Below are 23,522 nucleotides of genomic sequence, written 5' to 3'. Positions count from 1 at the left end.
CACAAGCTGGATTGGAGTAAGATTTTCTGTGTGGAAGCGAGATTTTCATCAACGGATGAGGTTATCAAGAAGTATCCAAAGGTGTTCTGCGAAACGGGCAATCCGATTCAAGGCGAGTGTCAGGGTACAGAAGGACGCTAGATCAGTTTACTACAAGTACCATATGCACTCAAGGAGAAAGTTGAGCAAGAACTCAAAAGACTAGGGACTGAGAACATTATATGTAAGATAGATTGATGTAATTGTTGTACCTAAGTCTGATGGTAAGGTAAGATTGTGTGGTGATTATAAAGTAACCGTAAACCAGGTTCTAGAGGGTAATGTCCCCAATACATTGCCGAATATAGAAGATTTGTTCACAACACTGACAGGTGGTCAGATCTTCTCAAAACTGGATCTTACGAATGCCTGCTTACAGCTTGAACTAGATGAGGAGTCCCAGTCATGTTTGACTATAAATACTCATCTAGGCCTATATCAATTTAATAGGCTACCGTTTGGAGTGTCTTCTGCCCCTGCCATATTCCAAGGGGTGATGAACCAGATTTTAAAAGGTATTGAAGGGGTAGAAACATAGAAACATAGAAAATAGGTGCAGGAGCAGGCCATTCAGCCCTTCTAGCCTGCACCGCCATTCAATGAGTTCATGGCTGAACATGAAACTTCAGTACCCCCTTCCTGCTTTCTCGCCATAACCCTTGATCCCCCGAGTAGTAAGGACCTCATTTAACTCCCTTTTGAATATATTTAGTGAATTGGCCTCAACTACTTTCTGTGGCAGAGAATTCCACAGGTTCACCACTCTCTGGGTGAAGAAGTTTCTCCTCATCTCGGTCCTAAATGGCTTACCCCTTATCCTCAGACTGTGACCCCTGGTTCTGGACTTCCCCAACATTGGGAACATTCTTTCTGCATCTAACCTGTCTAAACCCGTCAGAATTTTAAACGTTTCTATGAGGTCCCCTCTCATTCTTCTGAACTCCAGTGAATACAAGCCCAGTTGATCCAATCTTTCTTGATAGGTCAGTCCCGCCATCCCGGGAATCAGTCTGGTGAACCTTCGCTGCACTCCCTCAATAGCAAGAATGTCCTTCCTCAAGTTAGGAGACCAAAACTGTACACAATACTCCAGGTGTGGCCTCACCAAGGCCCTGTACAACTGTAGCAACACCTCCCTGCCCCTGTACTCAAATCCCCTCGCTATGAAGGCCAACATGCCATTTGCTTTCTTAACCGCCTGCTGTACCTGCATGCCAACCTTCAATGACTGATGTACCATGACACCCAGGTCTCGTTGCACCTTCCCTTTTCCTAATCTGTCACCATTCAGATAATAGTCTGTCTCTCTCTTTTTACCACCAAAGTGGATAACCTCACATTTATCCACATTATACTTCATCTGCCATGCATTTGCCCACTCACCTAACCTATCCAAGTCACTCTGCAGCCTAATAGCATCCTCCTCGCAGCTCACACTGCCACCCAACTTAGTATCATCCGCAAATTTGGAGATACTGCATTTAATCCCCTCGTCTAAATCATTAATGTACAATGTAAACAGCTGGGGCCCCAGCACAGAACCTTGCGGTACCCCACTAGTCACTGCCTGCCATTCTGAAAAGTACCCATTTACTCCTACTCTTTGCTTCCTGTCTGACAACCAGTTCTCAATCCACGTCAGCACACTACCCCCAATCCCATGTGCTTTAACTTTGCACATTAATCTCTTGTGTGGGACCTTGTCGAAAGCCTTCTGAAAGTCCAAATATACCACATCAACTGGTTCTCCTTTGTCCACTTTACTGGAAACATCCTCAAAAAATTCCAGAAGATTTGTCAAGCATGATTTCCCTTTCACAAATCCATGCTGACTTGGACCTATCATGTCACCATTTTCCAGATGCACTGCTATGACATCCTTAATAATTGATTCCATCATTTTACCCACTACTGAGGTCAGGCTGACCGGTCTATAATTCCCTGTTTTCTCTCTCCCTGTTATTTGGATGACATACGAATTTCAGCACCAAATAGGCAAATTCATAATAACATATTGAATGAAGTCCTCAAACAACTAGAGAAGCACAGAGTACGAATGTCTGCTCGTAAGTGTGCGTTATTTAAAAACTCAGTGGAGTACTTAGGGTACAGAGTAGACAAAGATGGTTTACATCCAATCATGGAAAAATTGGATGCAATTAGAAATGCACCCACTCCCAGGAATGTCACTGAACTCCGTTCATTCTTGGGTCTTTTGAACTATTATGGGAAGTTCCTACCAAATTTGGCTACAGTATTACATCCACTGAATGAACTTTTTGAAAAAACAGGTCCATTGGAAGTGGTCAAAAGAATGCGATACAGCATTCAAGGAGTGTAAAAGCAAATTGGTAGAGAGCACCATGTTAGTTCACTAAGACATATCTAAGGAGATTAAGCTAGCATGTGATGCCTCTCCGTATGGAGTTGGGGCAGTAATCTCTCATGTATTAAGTAGTGGGGAGGAGAGACCAATTGCTTTTGCTTCACGCACTCTCAGTGCCAGTGAGAGTAATTATGCGCAAATTGAAAGGGAAGCTTTGGCATTAATTTTTGGGGTCAAGAAGTTTCACAAATAATTGTATGGTCATAAGGTTACCATCGTTACGGACTATAAGCCCCTAACAGCAATCCTTCATCCAAAGTCCCCAGTTCCAACATTAGCTGCAGCCCGAATGAAGAGATGGGCTTTGATTTTGTCAGCATATACATATGATATTGAATACAGACAATCAGCTGATCACAGTAATGCTGATGCAATATCGAGATTGCCTTCCCCATCACAAGTTACACCCGATAGGGAAGAAGTGTTTTATTTTTCATACATTGATGAACTGCCAGTCACGGCTGAAGAGATTGGTAGAGCAACCAAACGTGACCCAGTGATGTCAAAGGTGTATGAGTAGATTGCAAATGGATGGCCAAACCAGCTTACAGACAAAGATACACATTCATTCTTCATTCCTACGAATGAATTATCAGTCGATAAAGATTGTATCATGTGGGGTGCAAGAGTGGTTATACCAAATAAATTCAGGTCCAAATTATCCAAATCCATGACCAGCACCTGGGAATGTGCTTGACCAAGAGTTTTGCACGCAGTTATTTATGGTGGCCAGGTCTTGATAAAGATATAGAGTACATCGTGAGTCAGTATACGACGTGTCAATCGGTAACCAAGCAACCACCACCAGTACCATTACAGCCATGGAAATGGCCTCCCAGGGTGTGGCAAAGGCTACATATTGATTTTGCTGAGTTAGAAGGACAACAATTGTTCATTGTGATTGATAGCCATTCGAAGTGGGTTGAGGTGTTTCCAATGTGGAAAATAGGACATTTTACGAAAATTATTTTCTTCATTTGGCCTCCCTGAAGAAATTGTTTTGGATAATGGACCACAATTTCATTCAGAAGAATTTTCACAATTCACAAGCAAAAATGGTGTGAAACATACCAAGGTTTCACCATACCACCCTGCTTCGAATGGTACAGCAGAGCGCACTGTACAAATTGTAAAACGTGCCCTCATAAAACAAATGTTAGATCCAAATCCAAGGAAATGACATAGAAACAATGACAGTTGTCATTGGATCACAAATTGGCTAATTTTTTGATTACATATCGAAATACTCCTCATACAACTACTGGTAGAACACCAGCAGAGTTGTTTCTCAAACGACAGCCACGAACCAGATTCTCGTTGTTAAAGCCAAATTTGGCACAGTCTGTAGAAGAGACAGAATTAAGACAGAAAGAGAATCATGATAGAGGTAGAGTAAAAGAGAGAAGTGTGAAATTAAACCAGAAGGTGAGAGTGAAGAACCATCACCATAAATGGTTAAAGTAGTTACAGAAAGAGTGGTGAAGATATGTGGTCCTCGCACATATTTGGTAAAGATGTTTGATAATGGACAGGTTAGGTTTATTATTTTACCTACAGACATGGAAGGAATTGAAGGTGGGAATGATTCAATTATTTCTGACTCATCAGATAATTTTGATATACCGGTAGCAAATCCTAAATCCAATGTACTGGAAACAAATCCAGGAGAAAATCAGAATGAAAGTCTGAGTCCGAGTCAGGAAAACAAAGAGCCTGAAATTAGAGTGAGTGCAAATGAAAATAAAGGAAATTCCATGGAGGAAAACGTTCCTCAGGATGAGCCTCGAATGAGTTTAGATTCGACACCATGTTTGGAAGGTTCTGTTCGAGAGTGAAGGTATCCTCTTCAAAACAGAAAACAAGTGGCAAAGTTACATTTGTAAATATGAAAAAAAAGTTTATATCCTGTGTTATGTATAAAAATGAAAGTTATGTATGATGTTTGTTATAATAACTTTTTTTCATTAAGAAGGGAGAAGTGTAATGTCTGTAAGCTTGTAATGTTTATAGCTCCACACTGTGGATGTGGATGTATTGTGTACTGCAAGTGCAGGGTTAATAATAAACAGAACCAGGTAGATTTCCGGAGCCTTCCGAGAGAGCTGCCTGCCATGTTCGGAAGCTGTGTGTGCTGTGCTCTGTGAATATATCGGACAGGCCGAAAAATACATTTAAAATTGGGAGACCATAAGGTTTTTCTTTCTGAACGCAAATGTGATTTCATAACATAATGTGAAATTCAAACAGCTGTTTAATTTTGGCTTGATAGGAAAGTCTAGTATTACCAGCGCTTCGTGATATTTTTGAAATAAAGATTATTTAGTTAAAAATGAAATGTGCTTCTTAAATAAGTATTAATGCTCACTAACTCATCGTGAGATTGTTATTACTTTAGGATTTCAGCTCAATTGGGTTAAAGACAGACAAAGATAGTACCAATAATATTGCTCGATTTCTTGGTATGTTGGATTCCTGGTATGAACGAAATGTTCTAGACCTACTGACCTTACCAACAACTCTGCTTTGTCAGGTAAGTGTAAACAGCCAGGGTGTATGCATAGAGTATCACAATTGCTTCTTGTATCATTATCAGGATTTTTTAAAGCTTTTTTTCTCCCTTACTCTGCAACTGCCTTCCTATGCGGCGAGTCCTCCTTCAGTCAAGAAAACAGTCACCTCCTTTCATATATCTTTTTATTCGTTCTGGGATGTGAGCGTCGCTGGCAAGGCCAGCATTTATTGCCCATCCATAATTGCCCTTGAGAAGGTGGTGGTGAGCCGCCGCTTTGAACCACCGCAGTCCGTGTGATGAAGGTTCTCCCACAGTGCTATTGGGGAGGGAGTTCCAGCGATGATGAAGGAACGGCGATATATTTCCAAGTGAGGATGGTGTACAACTTGGAGGGGAAATTGCAGGTGATGGTGCTCCCATGCTCCTGCTGCCCATGTCCTCTAGGTGATAGACGTCGTGGGTTTGGGAGGTGCTGCTGAAGAAGCCTTGGCAAGTTGCTGCAGTGCATCTTGTAGATGGTACACACGGAAGTCACGGTGTGTCGATGGTGGAGGGAGTGAATGTTTAAGGTGGTGGATGGGGTGCCAAAATATTTCCTTGAGCTGCTTGTTACTTGTTTGCTGGTTTTAAACTATTCCTGCTCGTACCTGGAGAATGTGGCTGTTCATGAGAGATTGAGGAAGGAGTTTATCTGAAGTGACATGGCAATAGTTCATAAAATAAACATGACATAAACCTAAGTTTAAGGGCCCAAATTTAGCCAGGAGTTGCTCCATTTTTTTTTTGGAGCAACTTGATTTTTCTGGAGTATCTTAAAAATCTCAACTCTGCACATTTAATTTGTGCCAGTGTAAGTGAGTTAATTAGGATTTTTTTTAGTTTCGTTTTTTTTTCAAAAGGGGGCGTTACCAGCCGTTTTGGCCATTTAACCCAGTTTGGACAGCTAATAGTTGCTCCAAACTAACTTAGGCCAGCATTTGTGGCTGCACAGAAAACCCTTGCGGAGAGTTAAGAAATCAGCTCAGGTTAGTACATTCTAAAGCACCAAGCACTAAACAAAGCACAAAAATAGGCATTCAATAACAAATAAAAAAATACAAGGAAGCTGAGAGGACCTGCACCTAGCACCAAGACTTACAAAGCAATAAACAAAGCACAAAAAGTAATAAGCAATTAATTAACAAATAAATAATAGAAGGAACCCTGCACCTAAAGCACCAAGACCAAAGTAATAATCAATCAGTCAATCAATAACAAATAAAAACAAAGTAACCTTGTCCAAACTACTCCTTCACAGTCCCTTTCAGGACCTTCAATAGCATTCTTTTGCTGGCTCCTACTTTATTCTAACCAATGGCACATAAATACTCAGCACAATGTATAGACCAAGTGCAGTGCACTTACTCCATCCATTGTGTGGCCTTGTGAATATTGCCAGTATGATTTGTCTCAATGCTTCCCATTTGTTTCAGACATTGGATACCTAACCTAACCCAATCTACTTCTTTTAAACTGATTCCCTTGTGCAAAACATCAGCATACTAACCAGCTACAGGGTTTCACTGACAACCTGCTGGGGTTCTGGTTCTCTCAGATCTCCTTTTACTGGTGTGGCTGGATAAGGCAGCAGGCCGCCGGTGAGGGAGCCCATTTGGCCAGGAATAAGGACGGCATGCTTCAGCCCCTCCCACACAGCCTGCAGAGCACACTCTCAGATTCTGGGGGTTAGGAGCTACTGCGTATGCGCGCACACTCTAGCGCGCATGTGCAGAGGTCGCGGCACTGTTTTCAGCGCCGGGACCTGGCTCCACCCCCAAATTCAGTTGCCACACTATGCCACCATGGAGGCCCGAAGATTTTTGGTGCCCTTGGAGTTCTACAAAAGCGGCGCACCTCTGGTGAGTGCGCCAGAAATCTGTACTGGCCAAATTTGGGCCCAATATGTGGCAGCAGGAAGTTACAGGCAACTAATTCACACACCTTTTTAAAGAGTGCTTCATGTCCTGTGAATTACTTTACAGTAATCTTGTTGTCTTTGTGGTGTCCCTGCACCTTACTACAAACTCCCATGAGGCATGTACTGCAGACACAGTCACTCTGTGACCTGAACCTTTATTCCCAGGACCAAGGAGTGCTGACCCTGAGTGGGACCTCCCCTTTTATACCTGGAAACCCAGGTGAGGAGTGTCTTCCACAAGTTCACCCCCTGTGGTCAGGGTGTGCGTTTCTATGGTATAAGTACAGTATACTGGAGTTGCATGAAGGTTACAGTTACATGAAGATTACTGTTGCATGATGGTTACATACATGACAGCCTTACCTTAGTTCTCTTCTTAAGTAAACTTTTTTTCCCCGCTCCCTTTCTCCAGGCCCTGAGTTCAGATTGATTGTGAAATATTGCCTATCTTGTGGATTGTTCTCTGACACTAAAAATGTCAGTGTGTTTGCCCATTACAATTCACAAGGATATCAAGGGTCTGGTCGCTATCTCTGGCTTTTCTTGGTCATTGCATAACTACCTTTAGGAAAAAAAATTGCACACTCTCCCCATGCATTAGTGAACTCTTCAACATTTATATTAGTTAAACAGCTTGTTTGCTACTTGGGAACTGTTAAAGGATCGTTATTGCCGGTTGCAATTCGCTTTGTTTGTGCTTTATTCTTGGTATCAAGATTGCGTTGCAATGAAGTGCACATTTGAAACTGTATGTTCCTGTTGTATAAAAGTTTTTAACCCATTTTTCAAATATAGACCATTGTTTACAAATCTTAACAAAATCCTGCTACCTTCCATGCCCCTACATCATGCTCGCTCTCAACCGAGGCCACAATCCTGGCCCATCGCGCATTCTCAAACTCCAACCCCAGTCCATTGCTGCCTATGAGCCCTAGGGTACAGTAGTCACTTTCTCTCTCGTGCATATTACAGCAGTACCTGTGCATACCAGGAGTGACCAAGGCAGCAGCTCCAGACTTAATGCAAAAGCGACTAGAAGACAATCGGCATGCGGTCAAGGTGTATCCCATCCCCAGGCCTTCGAACTACTGCTCACTCTCAACCCCAGCTCAGCCCTTTCCCCAATTCCCTTGCGGGCCCTTACGCCAATGTTGTAGCACAAACTCTGACTCATGCTTCCTGCAAGCTTAGTTTACTCACTGGGACTATGGAATCGCCCATATAGAGCGTGTAAGATATACACAGAAAGAGAGAGGAGCCAGAGAGAAAGGGGGCGAGTTAACGAGTAAGATGAGTTGAACATAAATTGAAGATATAAAGATAACACACTGCGTGAGCTCTTTATCAACAGTAATAGTGGAAGACTAACAGAAAGAGTGAGTGAGAAAGAATTTGAGTGGGAGACAAGTAGAAACACAATTACAGGCAGAAAAATGTTGATGAATAACGCCATGGGAGATCAGTTAGTTATTTTTAATAACATTAAAATGATCAGTAATTCAGAAGAATCTCCCGGCCTCCATGTAAAAGTATTCTAGTTAGTTATCTGTTTATTTGCAGGAGTCTTCCAAGCCCGAGAATGACTTTGCAGAAAGGATACAAGAAAAGCTTCCCATCCTGGGTGACCTGATCCTTTATTATTGTCGGAATGCTGCCTGTCCAGTGCTAATCCAGCTTTACCAAGCAGAGGTAAGTCTGTATTCTGGGCTCGTAACATTTGCACTGTTTTACTGAGACTAAATTAGTAGGACAATGAGGGTAAACCCGAGGTCAAAAGCTGGCCATTGTGGGACTGTTTTTGGAAGCATGTAAATGGTAACCAAATGCTTGGTGAGTTTAATCAATTTATTTACGTCGCTCTTTTTATATATTCCTCGGTGATTGACTATTGCATTGTCTTTATCTCTTTGAGGATCTTCATGTTTTTATGTGGTACAAATTGATTTTTCCCAACAAATAGCTTTTTCTATTGGGAATTCCTGGGGTGATCACATTAAGCGACTTCCGTGGCACCACATTTTAAAAAAGAAGGGAGAGAGAAAACGGGTAATTATAAATCGGTTAGCCTGACATCAGTAGTGGGTAAAATGTTGGAATCAATTATTAAAGATGAAATAGCAGCGCATTTGGAAAGCAGTGACAGGATCGGTCCAAGTCAGCATGGATTTATGAAAGGGAAATCATGTTTGACAAATCTTCTAGAATCTTTTGAGGATGTAACTGGTAGAGTGGACAAGGGAGAACCAGTGGATGTGGTGTATTTGGACTTTCGAAAGGCTTTTGACAAGGTCCCACACAAGAGATTAGTGTACAAAATTAAAGCACATGGTAGTGGGGGTAATGTACTGACGTGGATAAAGAACTGGTTGGCAGACAGGAAGCAGAGAGTCAGAATAAATGGGTCCTTTTCAGAATGGCAGGCTGTGACTAGTGGGGAGCCGCAGGGCTCAGTGCTGGGACCCCAGCTATTTACAATATACATCAATGATTTAGATGAAGGAATTGAGTGTAATATCTCCAAGTTTGCAGATGACACGAAGCTGGGTAGCGGTGTGAGCTGTGAGGAGGCTGCAGGGTGACTTGGACAGGCTAGGTGAATGGGCAAATGCATGGCAGATGCAGTATAATGTGGATAAATGTGAGGTTATCCACTTTGGTGGCAAAAACACGAAGGCAGGATATTATCTGAATGGTGGCAGATTAGGAAAAGGGGAGTTGCAATGAGACCTGGGTGTCATGGTACATCAGTCATTGAAAGTTGGCATGCAGGTACAGCAGACGGTGAAGCAGGCAAATAGTATGTTGCCCTTCATAGCGAGGGGATTTAAGTATAGGAGCAGGGAGGTCTTACTGCAGTTGTACAGGGCCTTGGTTAGGCCTCACCTGGAATATTGTGTTCAGTTTTGATCTCCTAATCTGAGGAAGGACGTTCTTGCTATTGAGGGAGTGCAACGAAGGTTCACCAGACTGATTCCCAGGATGACAGGACTGACATATGAGGAGAGATTGGATCATCTGGGCCTGTATTCACTGGAGTTTAGAAGGATGAGAGGGGATCTCATAGAAACACACACAATTCTGATGGGACTGGACAAGTTAGATGCAGGAAGAATGTTCCCGATGTTGGGGAAGTCCAGAACCAGGGGACACAGTCTAAGGATAAGTGGTAAGTCATTTAGGACTGAGATGAGGAGAAACTTCTTCACTCAGAGAGTTGTTGACCTGTGGAATTCTCTACCGCAGAGAGTTGTTGATGCCAGTTCATTGGATCTCTTCAAGAGGGAGTTAGATATGGCCCTTACAGCTAAAGGGATCAAGGGGTATGGCGAGAAAGCAGGAAAGGGGAACTGAGGTGAATGATTAGCCATGATCTTATTGAATGGTGGTGCAGGCTCGAAGGGCCGAATGGCCTACACCTGTACCTATTTTCTATGTTTCTATGTTTCTATTTCTTGAATTGCCTGCATGTTGAGTCTCTAGAGTGTGCTTTATGTGAATAATCAAGGGATCATTAAAAGATGTCCTGGTTGTGTTGTGGTTATGGTACTGGACTAGCAACCCAGAAGTCCAAAGTTCAAATCCCACCATCAGGAGAGTCGACCTGTCACCCCTTGACTCTAGTCCATACTATGTGGTTGACTCTCAATGCCCATCGTGAAGTCATCTGGATGGCCTCGTGAGTCATTCAGTTGTGCAAACAATTGCTGTGAATCAAAGACCCACCACCACTTTCTCAATATAACTAGGGATGTGCAATATCTGAATCCCTCATGCCAAGAACACAAAATAACAAAGTAATTAATGATTTGAGAGTATCTGTCAGTCCTTTTGTTCTATTCCTGTTCCAGTGAGTTTGTGTAGAGCACAGCTTTCACAATTCAGCCTTGGCTCAAATGTAGCACTCTCGCCTGAGTCAGAAGGTTGTGAATTTAAGCACATCTCCAGAGACTTGAGCACATATTCTATGCCGACACTTCAGTGCAGTACCGAGGGAGGGCTACATTGTTGATGGTGCCATCTTTTAGATGAGACATTAAACCAATGCCCCACTTAACCTCTCAGGTGGAAATAAAAGACCTCATGGCAATATTCAAAGAAGAACAGGAAGTTCTCCTGGCCAACATTTGCTCCCCAACTTGATGTCTTTCCTGCAGAAAGTGGTGTCCTTTACCAAGTTAAAAGCTGCAGCTGCTGAACGGATATGAAAGCTCACTTATTTACTTCCTTTATTCTAGGGTGGGTTGCCCAGATAAATGAACTCATGGTCAGCTGTAACTTCCCCATCTCACACGATAAGTGACTGGTCAATTTATTTTTGTTCACGATAGTGACAAAAACTTTGTTTTTGCAGTCAGCCAAAATAAAGTCGCTACTCAATCAGCCCACAACGTTACTTAATAGAGCTTCCAGTTAAGATATATAATATGAACAGATTAAATAAATGGCTCTTTGTACAGCTGCCATTGTTGTTCCTTGATCGTTTTCCATGGCATGTCAGTGTGTGTAAAGAAATTATATGGTGTTTCTATGCACAAAACATGGAAATAATTAGGATGAATTACACATTTTCTTGACAGCTAACCCTGGCAGGGGGTGAGAAGAGATCTGAGGTCTTTGTTTACTCGCTCGAACTGGGACAATCTGCTGCTACAAGAGCAATTAAAGCTTCAGGTGTGCTTTCTTTTACGTGAATCCAAAATAATTATCTCCCATATCTTTGCAATAAGGTTGATGTGGTGCTACTCTGGAAGATGTATGTATCCAATTAACAATTACTTTGACACATTTACCAAGGAGGAGTTGTTGCACTGGACAACGATGAGCCAACCTCAAGAGTTTGAACAGATCGGGAATGTCTGTCTTCAAACTCTGTCATTGGTGCCCATGGCAATGTACATATTCTGCTGCGGGGTTACGCTTTTGCAATTTATTTTAAAGGCAGTGGTAGCTTTTTGGTTAAATACCCATGCAAATGTTATCCAGTCACTTGCCCCTTTAATATTTGTGAATGTTTAAAAAAAATTATTGAATAGATATGTGTTTGCAACTGTAGAACAAGTTCATTTTTTTTCCAGCTGCATTGTTACAAATATTTAACTTAATGTAATATTCAGATTGCAATCTAACCAGAATTTTGATTGAGATCAAGTCTGAGTCAATTTGCAGAAACGTGCTTGCCTCTGTTCAGAAGGGAGGAGGTTGTGTTGAAACCAGAGGTCTATAGTGCAACTGGGTGTAACTGTAGATGCTATAGAAACTCAATGGAGCAGCCTTTCGGCATGAATAAATCATGAGGTGACACCACATTGGTTGGTAGAGACATAAGATAACTAAGTCCCGGTGATGATCCATTACTGCTGTTCACTGAATGTTGCAAAACTGGCCCTACGGTGTGTCAAAATCACAATATTAGGAGATCTGCACATCAGACATATTTACATTCTGAATTGTATTGTAACTAAAGGCTGAAGAGTAGATAAACAGGTTTGCCTTGCATGGGATTTGTGGACTCAGGGACTTAAGCAGATAAATCTAGGCTGACACTCCAGTGCAGTGCTAAGGGAGCACTGCACTGTTGGAGGTGCCATCTTTCAGATGAGACATTAAACCGAGGCCCCGTCTGCTCTCTCAAGTGGACGTAAAAGATCCCATGGCCACTATTTCAAAGAAGAGCAGGAGAGTTAATCCTGGTGTCCTGACCAATATTTATCCCTCAATCAACATAACAAAAACTGATTATCTGTTAATTATCACATTGTTGTTTGTGGGAGCTTGCTGTATACAAATTGGCTGCCACATTTCCCACATTACAACAGTGACTACACTCCAAAAGTACTTCATTGGCTGTAAAGCGCTTTGAGATGTCCGGTGGTCGTGAAAGGTGCTATATTTTATTTAAGTCTTTATTTAATTTGGTTCTTATTTATTCTAAAACAATGTAGGTCCCGGGAGTAAAAGGCTTGGCATTGATGGTGACAGAGAAGCGGTACCATTAGCACTGCAGATTGCATACTGCAAGGTATGATGCACTATATACTGTACTTGGACAATGCTGCTGTAAGGGATTTGGTGTTACCATTTTAATAAATGGCTATAGAATAATACCAAGCAGCAAAGTATGAGTCACTATACACAGAGGCGTTGAGGTTTACATGATACTAATTACTGATAACGAATTATTAATCACTGGTGTTATTAATTTATTTTATCTTAGTTTTCATAAAAGCCTAAGACAAAAATATATAAAAATCACAAAGTTGCAGAGTGTATGGTATCTGTCGTAATGTCAACATGGCATCCAACATGACATCCACAATATAGTTTTCAGAACAAATTGTTTCAGAAACTGATCAACTGGAGTAGGAAGCAAGTAAAGAGTTATGGGATGTCTCTGAAAGTTTGGTTAAAAGTAGGTTTAGCGGAAGCGATGTGAAGTCTTTAGGAAGGGAATTCCAGACTATTGGGATGAGAAGCCACTTAAGTATGTTATTTCTCCCATGGCCAATTGAGTTCCTGATTTTGTTTGTGGAAAGTTTAACTAGAAGGGAGGGAAATTTGAGGAGAAGAGTGTTTTTGTATCTATTTATAAGCAGTTTTATTTAAATCTATTAATAAGTTAGAAAATATAATCTGCAACAAGCCCTTTCAATTCTACTAAGTTTTTAAGCTGCAAATCTCTCAATGATCTAAAGAGGAATTACCTCAACAGTTAAATTGTTCCTGTTTTCATGCAGAGTCTTTGCTTGCAGTGCTCAGCTCCTGCTCATCATAACACTAACTGTTTGAACAGCTGATTTCATCATCAGTCTGAAGAGTACTGACGGAGGCAATTCAAAGCTGTAAAAATGAAGCCAGATTAAAACTAAACATAGAAACGTCTAATTGGAATATCACTTCTGGAGTGCAAATTGACAAATATTTGCATATCTGCTTCAGATGACCAAAAGTAGAAAAAAACACGACACAATATGGAACTTACAGTCTATAAATATTATACGTTGTTTTTAAAGATCAGTTAAGGTACCAATGACCTATTGGTTTCAAACAGCTCATTTCTGAAATTCCCTTCTCTACAGCAACAAACCTACTGCCAGACATGGCTCAGTGGGAAGCACTGAGTTAGAAGGTTGTGGGTTCAAGTCTCACTCCGTAGAACTGAGCATGTAATCCAGGTTGAAACTCCCAGTGCAGTACCGAGGGAGTGCTGCACTGTTGAAGGTGCACTCTTTGAGATGAGACGTTAAACCGAGGCCCCGTCTGCCCTCTTGGGTGGACATAAAAGATTCCATGGCACTATTTCGAAGAAGAGCAGGGAGTTCTCTGTGGTGTCCTAACCAATATTTATCCCTCGTGTCCTAACCAATATTTATCCCTCGTGTCCTAACCAATATTTATCCCTCGATCAACGTCACTAACAACAGATTATCTGGTCATTATCACATTGCTGTTTGTGGGAGCTTGCTGTGTGCAATTCAGCTGTTGTGTTTCCTACATTATACCAGTGACTGCACTTTAAAAAAAAAAGCATTTCTTTGGCTGTAAAGTGCTCTGGGCAGTCCTGAAAGGTGCTATATAAATGCAAGGTCTTTCTTCTTTTATTAATTAGAGCAGCGCTATTGGTCATGAAAGGTGTCGGATTCCTCTGTAATTGGGTTATGTTGTCAATGCGCATTGCAGAGAAAGTAGTGCTTAAGAACATAAGTAGTAGGAGCAGGAGTAGACCATACGGCCCCTTGAGCCTGCTCCGCCATTCACTAAGATAATAGTTGATCTTCGACCTCAACTCCACTTTTCCCCACCTCATAATTACCTTTAAATCTGCAGAGAAACTAGCTGAAAAAATTATTCTTTAAAATCATCTTCAGTCCCGCTCGTTTCTCAATTAATTGCATGGTGACTTAAATCACATGCAAAAGTTAACAAGTCTTTTACACTGTATTAAACAAAAAAACTGCAACTCTAAAATTCTCCAGTTTCAAATGCAGGTTGATTGTAAAGAAAAATATATCAGTGACATGCCACCTCACCTCCTAATAGTAATTTATTTTGTCTTCCATTAGGCAACAGTCAGCAGAAGAAACCAGTGGAACAATGTGGAAAAACATTGTACATCTATAAATCTTAGCAAGGCCTGTAAGAAATATGATGAACTAGGTAATATTTTTCATAACGACCAAATTACTTTGATGAGATCAAAAATATGACCTTGTATATTTTTAGTTGCTCCAGCCAGCCATTTTACATTTCTGTAAGTGGCACTTATCACTCTACCGTAGATTTCATTGGTTCTTCAATGACAAGATTGGTGTCTTTTGAGACAACATTAGTTGTCCTAAGATCACGTAACAGGGTGGGTCACGGGAAGGCTGTCATCATGCACCCCAAACATCACATCACCACACCTATGCTACGAATATGCAGTCTCCAGAGAATACACCGCTACACCAGCAAAGACATGCCGATCCAGGCCGACTTGAACAACCGACCACAAGCCAATCTCAAATCAAGGTGGCCATTTTGGACCATCACCAAAGCCCTTCAGTGATCTCCCCTCAGCCTTGATGACTGGTAGTGCAATGCTTAGAAAAATTGTGACATGTCAAATGGATTCCTTAGATCATCATCATCATCATAGGCAGTCCCACAGAATCGAGGAAGACTTGCTTCCATTCCTGAAGTGAGTTCTTTGGTGGCTGAACAGTCCAGACGAGAGCCACAGACACTCGTCGAGGGAAGGGGTGGGTGGGACTGGTTTACCGCACGCTCCATCCGCTGCCTGCGCTTGACCTCTTCACACTCTCGGCGTTGAGATTCGAAGAGCTCACCGCCCTCCCGGATGCACTTTCTCCACCGAGGGTGGTCTTCGGCCAGGGACTCCCAGGTGTCAGTGGTGATGTCGCACTTTATCAGGGAGGCTTTGAGGGTGTCCTTGTAATGTTTCTGCTGCCCACCTTTGGCTCATTTGCCATGAAGGAGCTCCGCATAGAGCATTTGCTTTGGGAGTCTCGTGTCTGGCATGCGAACTAAGTGGCCTGCCCAGCGAAGCTGATCAAGTGTGGTCAGTGCTTCAATGCTGGGGATGCTGGCCTGGATGAGGACACTGATGTTGGTGCGCCTATTCTCCCAGAGGATTTGCAGGGGATTTCCATATAGAGGACCCCACAGTACAACCTGAAGGATCAAACCTTCCCTGCAAACAGTGGACAACCATCAACCGCCTCAGAACTGGCCATGGTGGATGCTGCCACCTTCTCCATAAATGGAAGATTAAAGAATCCCCATCATGCGTCTGTGGAGCTCCTAATCAGACCCTGGAGCACATAATTGAACACTGCCCTCAGAGGAAATTCGCAGGCAACCTACACGATATCCATGCTGTTACACTGGAAACTTTGGCCTGGATATCAGACTTGGATATTGATATTTGATTTCCTTTTCCACTACCATACGAAAGAAGTTGTCGTCTAACGTGAAATTTGTTTCATTCCATGCTTGACATTACCAGAGTGCATGTAAGGTACAACACAGAGAGGCTACCCTCATTTTTCTCTCATCGCCAAAAGTATATTTTTTAAATGGCAGTCAAATAACATGGTGACTTGCAACACTTCGCATACTTGAGCTGCAAGGCACCAACATATCATCCGACAACCATTTTCAGGAACATAATTTGGCTGAAGCAGAAAAATGTTTGTAGACCCTCTATGTAATCTACAGGTGGTGCCAATTGCATTCCATTCAATTAAATGGAGGATAGCCTTAGCTGATGTACAGGGTGCATGATCAATGCTAGATTCATCAGCTCACTCGGCTGTGTCATACTGTGGCAAAACAACACAAGGTCCCAAGTTCAATTCTTGGTCAAATTATCTCAGTTGGGTACATTCGAGACATGACAATTGGCTTTAGTGCCCCGGGGTAAGAATGTGAGGCTAAACTTCACGCCGAGTACATATTCCCAATCATTGTCCCTTATTCTCTGCTGGAAAGTGCATAAGAGTGAACATCAGGATTGAGTTCCCTACACACTCACAAATTAAGTGGTGATTTAAGTGAATTACTGGAAGGCTGTTGGAACTGAGCCTAGTAATAGTCAGTAACTTGAGGATAGCAGGAACGAGGAGGAGGGAAAATGTGGGGGGAAAAATGCTTTTGTGAAAGATAACCTGAGTCTGCTACTTCCTACGATCAACAAGACAGTGAGCACGAGTTAAAGAATAGAAGCACATTGTGAACATTTCTGAAGTTTTTTTCTCCACTTAAAATCTGCAAAAAGATGTGGGAATCTGGTAGTCGTGGTACTCTGTACTCCGTACACTGGTACGGAGACTAAACGTTTAACGTGATTAGTTGTGTTGTTGTGCTTATATTTTTGCATTGGTAGCAGTGTTATAATAGTCTTTTTTTAAAAATCAGAGCCCACTTTCATGAGAGAGTGTGCAATTCAAAGTCTCAGTGCTATCATTGTATTTCAAGCACTTATACAAGATGCTATGTGATTTAAAACATAAATCTAGAGCTTCTGACTATGTATATTTTATAGAGATAAATTCTCATTTTCCTTAGAATCCAATACAGAATATCTTCATCTTTCGATGACTGAGGTGATAAAGCGACAGAACTCTAAATCCAAGAAAAGTTACAATCAGGTAAGCAGTCTTGTTGCGAGGTTAAGCACACAAGCGAGATGCTTTACAGAGCAAGGACTGATCAGGTAGGGATAGCTGCTACAATGGGGAATAAAAGTATTGCAGAAATATCCAGAGATGTTTTTACATGATGCTTTCACTGCCCTTTTACATTATAAGGGATAATTTTCCAACAGTATACTCCTGGTGGGAAGCCTCACCCACTGGGTGCGCAAGTTAGAAATAGTCAGAAAATCATGTACAAGTGTGTGCCTAAATTTCCAATAAGTAGTCGCAGTGAGCAAGGCTCTCCGACAGGAACACAACGGTGTAAAATTACCCCATTCAGGTTGTCATGTATCTCATACTACTGTACATAACTATCTTACCATGCTATACATGACTGTAACCAGAGATGACCTGTAACCACAAGCTTACCTTACCACCAGGGGTGCACTTGCAGGAGACACTGGATACCTGTCCCAGACAGGTTTATAAGGATAGGTCTCAGGCAAGTGAGGCATTCGAGAGCTGTCTAATAAAGGTGCAGGTCCTGAGTGACCTTGACTTCAGTATGTGCCTCGTGTGAATCTGTACTGCAGGGACAGGACTTTACAGTGGCGACGAGTTACGGGATTACAGAATCCACAGAATGGCGAACAACGGCTCAGATGATAAATACAATGCTGGAGACAATTGGGAGGACTTTATAGAAAGACTCCAGCAAAGCTTTGTAACCAAAGACTGGTTAGGCGACGACAAGGCAGACAAGAGAAGAGCCCATCTCTTGACCAGCTGTGGCTCGAAAACATACGCTTTAATGAAGGACCTGCTGGCACCCGATAAACCAGCAAGCAAGTTGTTTGAAGAGTTCAGCACACTGGTAAGAGACCACCTGAAGCCAGCGAGCAGCCTACACATGGCCAGACACAGGTTCTACAACTACAGACGCTGTGTGGGCCGGAACATACCCGACTTGGTGGCGGAACTTCGGAGGTTGGCTAGCTTATGTGAGTTCTCCGATGAACTAAGGAGAGAAGTACTGAGAGACTTTTTTATTGAAGGAATAGGCCACGCAGGCATATTCCGAAAGCTCATAGAAACCAAGAACTTGACCCTAGAGGCAGCAGCACTGCTCGCACAGACATTCTTGGCAGGGGAAGAAGAAACGAGGTTGATCTACCCTGCGGGTATGAGAACTAACGAAACATCGGAACAAGGGGTTCACAGCGTGAACTACCCCCACACACAGACAAAGGCAGGAGAGCAGGCCCTCAACAGCAGCCAGAAGCCATTAAGAGCCACGTGAACGGCCGTTCACACCTCATCAACCCACAATGCAAACAATCAACTACAAACTGAGAGAAGCTCAAGAGAGATCAGCCAGACGCAGCTCATTCTTTGGAAACAATGGAAGCGGTCTGTGCTGGAGATGTGGGGGAAGTCACTCATCAAGGGGGTGTCGATTTCAGCATGATGTTTGCAGAAACTGCGACTATACAGGGCATCTGGCCCGCATGTGCAGAAAAACGGCAGCTCGGCTGGTATACGAATCAGAAGGGTCGGAAAGCGGACCAGCAGATGGTGGGGACAGTACCTGGGACACCGATGTGCAGCGGGTCAACGCGATCAATGGCCACTGCTCCTACAACAAGACGCCTCCATAATATTGAGGGTCCTACTCAACGGGATACCCGTCAACATGGAGCTCGATGCGAGAGCGAGTCAATCTCTCATGAGCGCTCAACAATTTGAACAGCTGTGGCCGCACAAAAGAGACAGACCAAAACTCTCAAGGGTCAACACCAAACTAAGGACCTATACCAAAGAAATCGTCCCAGTCCTTGGCAGCGCCATGTTCTCAGTCACACATAAAGGGACAGTGAACCGACTTCCCCTATGGATTGTCCCCGGAGATCTCCCAGCACTGCTGGGAAGAAGCTGGCTGACAAAACTAAACTGGAAATGAGATGATGTTCACGCCATGTCGTCAGAAGAATGGACCTCCTGCTCAACAGTTCTAAGTCGATTTGAACATCTCTTTCAGCCAGGTGTGGGCACCTTCAAAGCGGCTAAAGTCAAAATCTACATCACACAGGATGCTAGACCAGTCCATCACAAGGCTAGAGCTGTGCTCTATGTGATGAGGGAAAAGATTGAACATGAATTGGACAGGCTTCTGCGGAAAGGCATTATCTCACCTGTGGAATTTAGCGACTGGGCAAGTCCCATCGTCCCAGTCATGAAGCCTGATGGATCCGTACGAATCTGTGGGGACTACAGATCTACCATAAACAGAGTCTCCCTACAGGACCAATACCTGCTGCCCAGAGCGAAGGACCTATTTGCCACATTGGCTGGAGGAAAACTTTTCTCAAAACTAGATCTCACATCTGCGTATATGACGCAAGAACTGACCGAAGAGTCTAAGCTACTCACCACCATCAACACACATCGAGGCCTTTTCATGTACAATCAATGCCCATTCGGCATCAGGTCAGCAGCTGCTATATTCCAGCGCAACATGGAGAGTCTGCTCAAGTCCATCCCGGGGATGGTTGTATTTCAAGATGACATACTTATCACGGGCAGGGACACCGACTCCCATCTCTGCAATTTGGAGGGAAGTACTAAAGCGGTTGGATCGGGTAGGCCTAAGAGTTAAGAAATCCAAGTGCCTGTTTCTCACGCCCGAGGTTGAATTTTTGGGCAGAAGGATTGCCGCTGATGGAATCTGCCCAACAGAATCCAAAACCGAAGCAATTCGCCTGGCACCCAGGCCCCGGAATGTCTCAGAACTGCGCACCTTTCTCGGGCTACTCAATTACTTTGGGAACTTTATGCAGAACTTAAGCACGCTGCTGGAGCCTCTCCATGTGCTACTCAGAAAGGGGTGCAATTGGTTTTGGGGGGACGCCCAGGAACGCGCTTTCAATAAGGCATGCAACCTTCTGTGTTCCAACAGTGTTTTGGCTTTCTTTGATCCAGGTAAAAAGCTAGTTCTTACATGTGATGCGTCAGCGTACGGGGTAGGGTGCGTTTTACAACATGTCAATAGTGCGGGTAAATTACAACCCATAGCTTACCACCCAGGTCATTTTCGCGGGCGGAGCGTGGGTACAGAATGGTGGAGAAGGAGGCGCTCGCGTGCGTGTACGGTGTCAAAAAGATGCACCAATACCTTTTCAGGGCCAAGTTCTCATTAGAAACTGACCACAGGCCCCTCACGTCCCTACTATCCAAAAGCAAGGCAATAAATGCCAACGCCTCGGTGCGCATTCAACGGTGGGCACTCATGCTGGCGTCATAAGGCACAGACTAGGCACAGACAACTGTGCTGACGCGCTTAGCAGGCTACCCCTGGCGACCACAGAAGGGTCTGACGAACAGGACTGTGAGATAGTCATGGCAATCAATGCCTTTGAGTCCACAGATTCGCCCATGACGGCTCGTCAAATCAGAGCCTGAACGACCAGCGACCCCACGTTATCCCTAGTAAAATGATGTGTTCTAACCGGTGACTGGGCAGAAGTTCACGATGCCTGCCCCGAGGAGATCAAACCTTTCCATAGGCGCATGCATGAGCTGTCACTTCAAGCAGACTGCCTGATGTGGGGCAGCCGAGTAGTTATGCCTCTGCGAGGCAGAGAGGCATTTGTCCGGGAGCTCCACCACGAGCACCCGGGGATCGTTCTCATGAAGGCCATAGCCAGATCCCACGTCTGGTGGCTTGGCATTGATGCGGACTTGGAGCTCTGCGTCCGGTGGTGCACCATTTGTGCCCAACTCAGTAATGCCCCCAGGGAGGCCCCCCTGGCCCACCAAACCGTAGTCGCGGGTGCACGTAGACTATGCGGGTCCATTCATGGGCAAAATGTTCCTACTAGTTGCAGATGCATTTTCTAAGTGGATCGAATGCACCATTTTAAACTCGAGCACCACCTCCACCACTGTGGAGAGCCTTGGAACCATGTTTGCAATGCACGGCATTCCTGACATATTGGTCAGTGATAATGGTCTGTGCTTCACCAGCGCAGAATTCCAAGATTTTATAAGTGACCATGGCATAAATCACGTTAAGACGGCATCATTCAAGCCGGCCTCCAACGGCCAGGCGGAGTGAGCAGTGCAGATCATTAAACAAGGCATGCTCAAAATCAAAGGTCCCACGTTACAGGGCCGCCTGTCACGACTGCTGCTGGCATATAGATCTCGTCCGCATTCATTGACTGGAGTTCCCCCTGTGCAACTATTAATGAAATGGACCTTAAAGACAAGGCTCTCATTAATCCTCCCAGACATGCATGAAATCGTTGAGGCAAAGCGCCGCAAGCTAACCGAGTACCATGACCGAAATTCAAGGGGGAGGTGGAATGAGATAGGGGACAAAGTGTTTGTGCTAAACTATGGCAGGGGTCCCAAATGGCTTGCAGGGACAGTAACAGGCAAGGAAGGAAACAGGCTACTGGTGGTACAAATGGACAATGGCCAAACCTGCCGGAGGCATGTAGACCAAATCAAAAGTAGATTCACCAACAACACTGCTGAACCAGAAGCAGACTACAATGTGGAACTCACACCACACCTGGTGGACTGACAGAGGGAACAACTTGAGGAAAAGCCAATCCCAACAGACAGCCCAGGCGAGACACCAACAATCATACTGAACGAAACAGACAGCCCAGGCGAGATACCAGCAATCACCCCGAAAGAACAACAGGCACCTAGGCAAACAACTGAACCACAACTAAGACGCTCCACGCGAGAGCGTAGACTGCCTGAGAGACTGAACCTGTAAAGACAATAAGACCTTGGGGGAGGGTGATGTCATGTATCTCACACTACTGTACATAACTGTATCTTACCATGCTATACATGACTGTAACTAGATATGACCTGTAACCACAAGCTTACCTTACCACCAGGGGTGAACTTGCAGGAGACACCGGATACCTGTCCCAGACAGGTATATAAGGACGGGTCTCAGGCAAGTGAGGCATTCGAGAGCTGTGTAATAAAAGTGCAGGTCCTGAGTGACCTTGGCTTCAGTATGTGCCTCGTGTGAATCTGTACTGCAGGGACAGGACTTTACACAGGTCATATCTCTAATGAGATTAATAAAAGCTTCACAAAGTGTCCAGTGCATGAGCTGACTGGCAAATCTAGTTGAAACTCAATGATGTCGCAAGCTTAACTACTTTAGGTATTGGCAGTGGGATTAGTTGCATGTCCCTTTAAAAAGCTGATAGCATGCATACATCATGTCATATAAGCTTGCACCTGATGTGTTTGTCTAGGACTCGAGCCAGAAATGTGTATTTTTGTTTTTAGTGTTCATTCTGCCAGTCTTGAAACCCCTTACTGCTGCCCCAAACATTTATGCAATCATTATTTTCTTTATTGATCTCTGGGAGTCTGCTGGTAGTTATTTCTTGGCAGGTGCACTGTTTATTCAATGCCTCTTATCATTGGCGCTCTAGTGGACGCTCCAGCGATCAGGGTTTCTCCTCCCAATTGGTCTCGGGAGTTTTAGTTTCTTTGCTTTGGTTTTCAGGATCGTTCTTGAATTTCACAAGCAGCCATATTTTGAAGAGTTCAATGCTGAATTTAAAAAGTGAACACCTATTCCTTTACACGTGACTCTTTCAGTGAGCTAGATAAGCACAGGAGGGAGGAAGAAAGAGAAGGATATGTTGATGGGGTTAGACAAAGAGAGGTGGGAGGATGCTTGTGTGGAGCATAAATGCTGGCATGGACCTTTTGGACTGAATGCCTGTTTCTGTGCTGTAAATACTTTGTAATGAAGTTCCTCTGAGAATATAATAATTACATTGTGGGGAAATATTAAAAAGGAAGGGAATTATTTTAGAACTGGCTGTGTCAGCAGACTGGGTGTAACCAGAACTTAGAATACTGCCCTTTCACTTCTGTAACATGAATCCCAACTGAGAGTACAAGTCTTTCTACTAACTGGAAGGCTTCTATGTGAATGGGTTTGAT

At 43.6% G+C, this 23,522-nt stretch overlaps 1 protein-coding gene across 1 annotated transcript in view; it reads left to right on the top strand.

Moving 5' to 3' along the window:
* The window catches only part of pik3r5 (phosphoinositide-3-kinase, regulatory subunit 5), a 99,177-nt gene that overhangs the window by 64,790 nt on the left and 10,865 nt on the right, over positions 1–23,522 (top strand). Inside the window, exons 12-17 of the mRNA XM_070857602.1 lie at positions 4,821–4,955; positions 8,455–8,583; positions 11,472–11,565; positions 12,837–12,913; positions 14,955–15,048; positions 17,461–17,543. Coding sequence (XP_070713703.1) covers positions 4,821–4,955; positions 8,455–8,583; positions 11,472–11,565; positions 12,837–12,913; positions 14,955–15,048; positions 17,461–17,543 — 612 coding nt within the window. The remainder of the gene's footprint in view (positions 1–4,820; positions 4,956–8,454; positions 8,584–11,471; positions 11,566–12,836; positions 12,914–14,954; positions 15,049–17,460; positions 17,544–23,522) is intronic.

Source organism: Pristiophorus japonicus, chromosome 16, assembly GCF_044704955.1.
Source record: "Pristiophorus japonicus isolate sPriJap1 chromosome 16, sPriJap1.hap1, whole genome shotgun sequence".
Classification (NCBI taxonomy): domain Eukaryota; kingdom Metazoa; phylum Chordata; class Chondrichthyes; family Pristiophoridae; genus Pristiophorus; species Pristiophorus japonicus.
The sequence above is the reverse complement of the archived record's forward strand: the minus strand, read 5'-3'. Positions and strand labels throughout refer to the sequence as shown.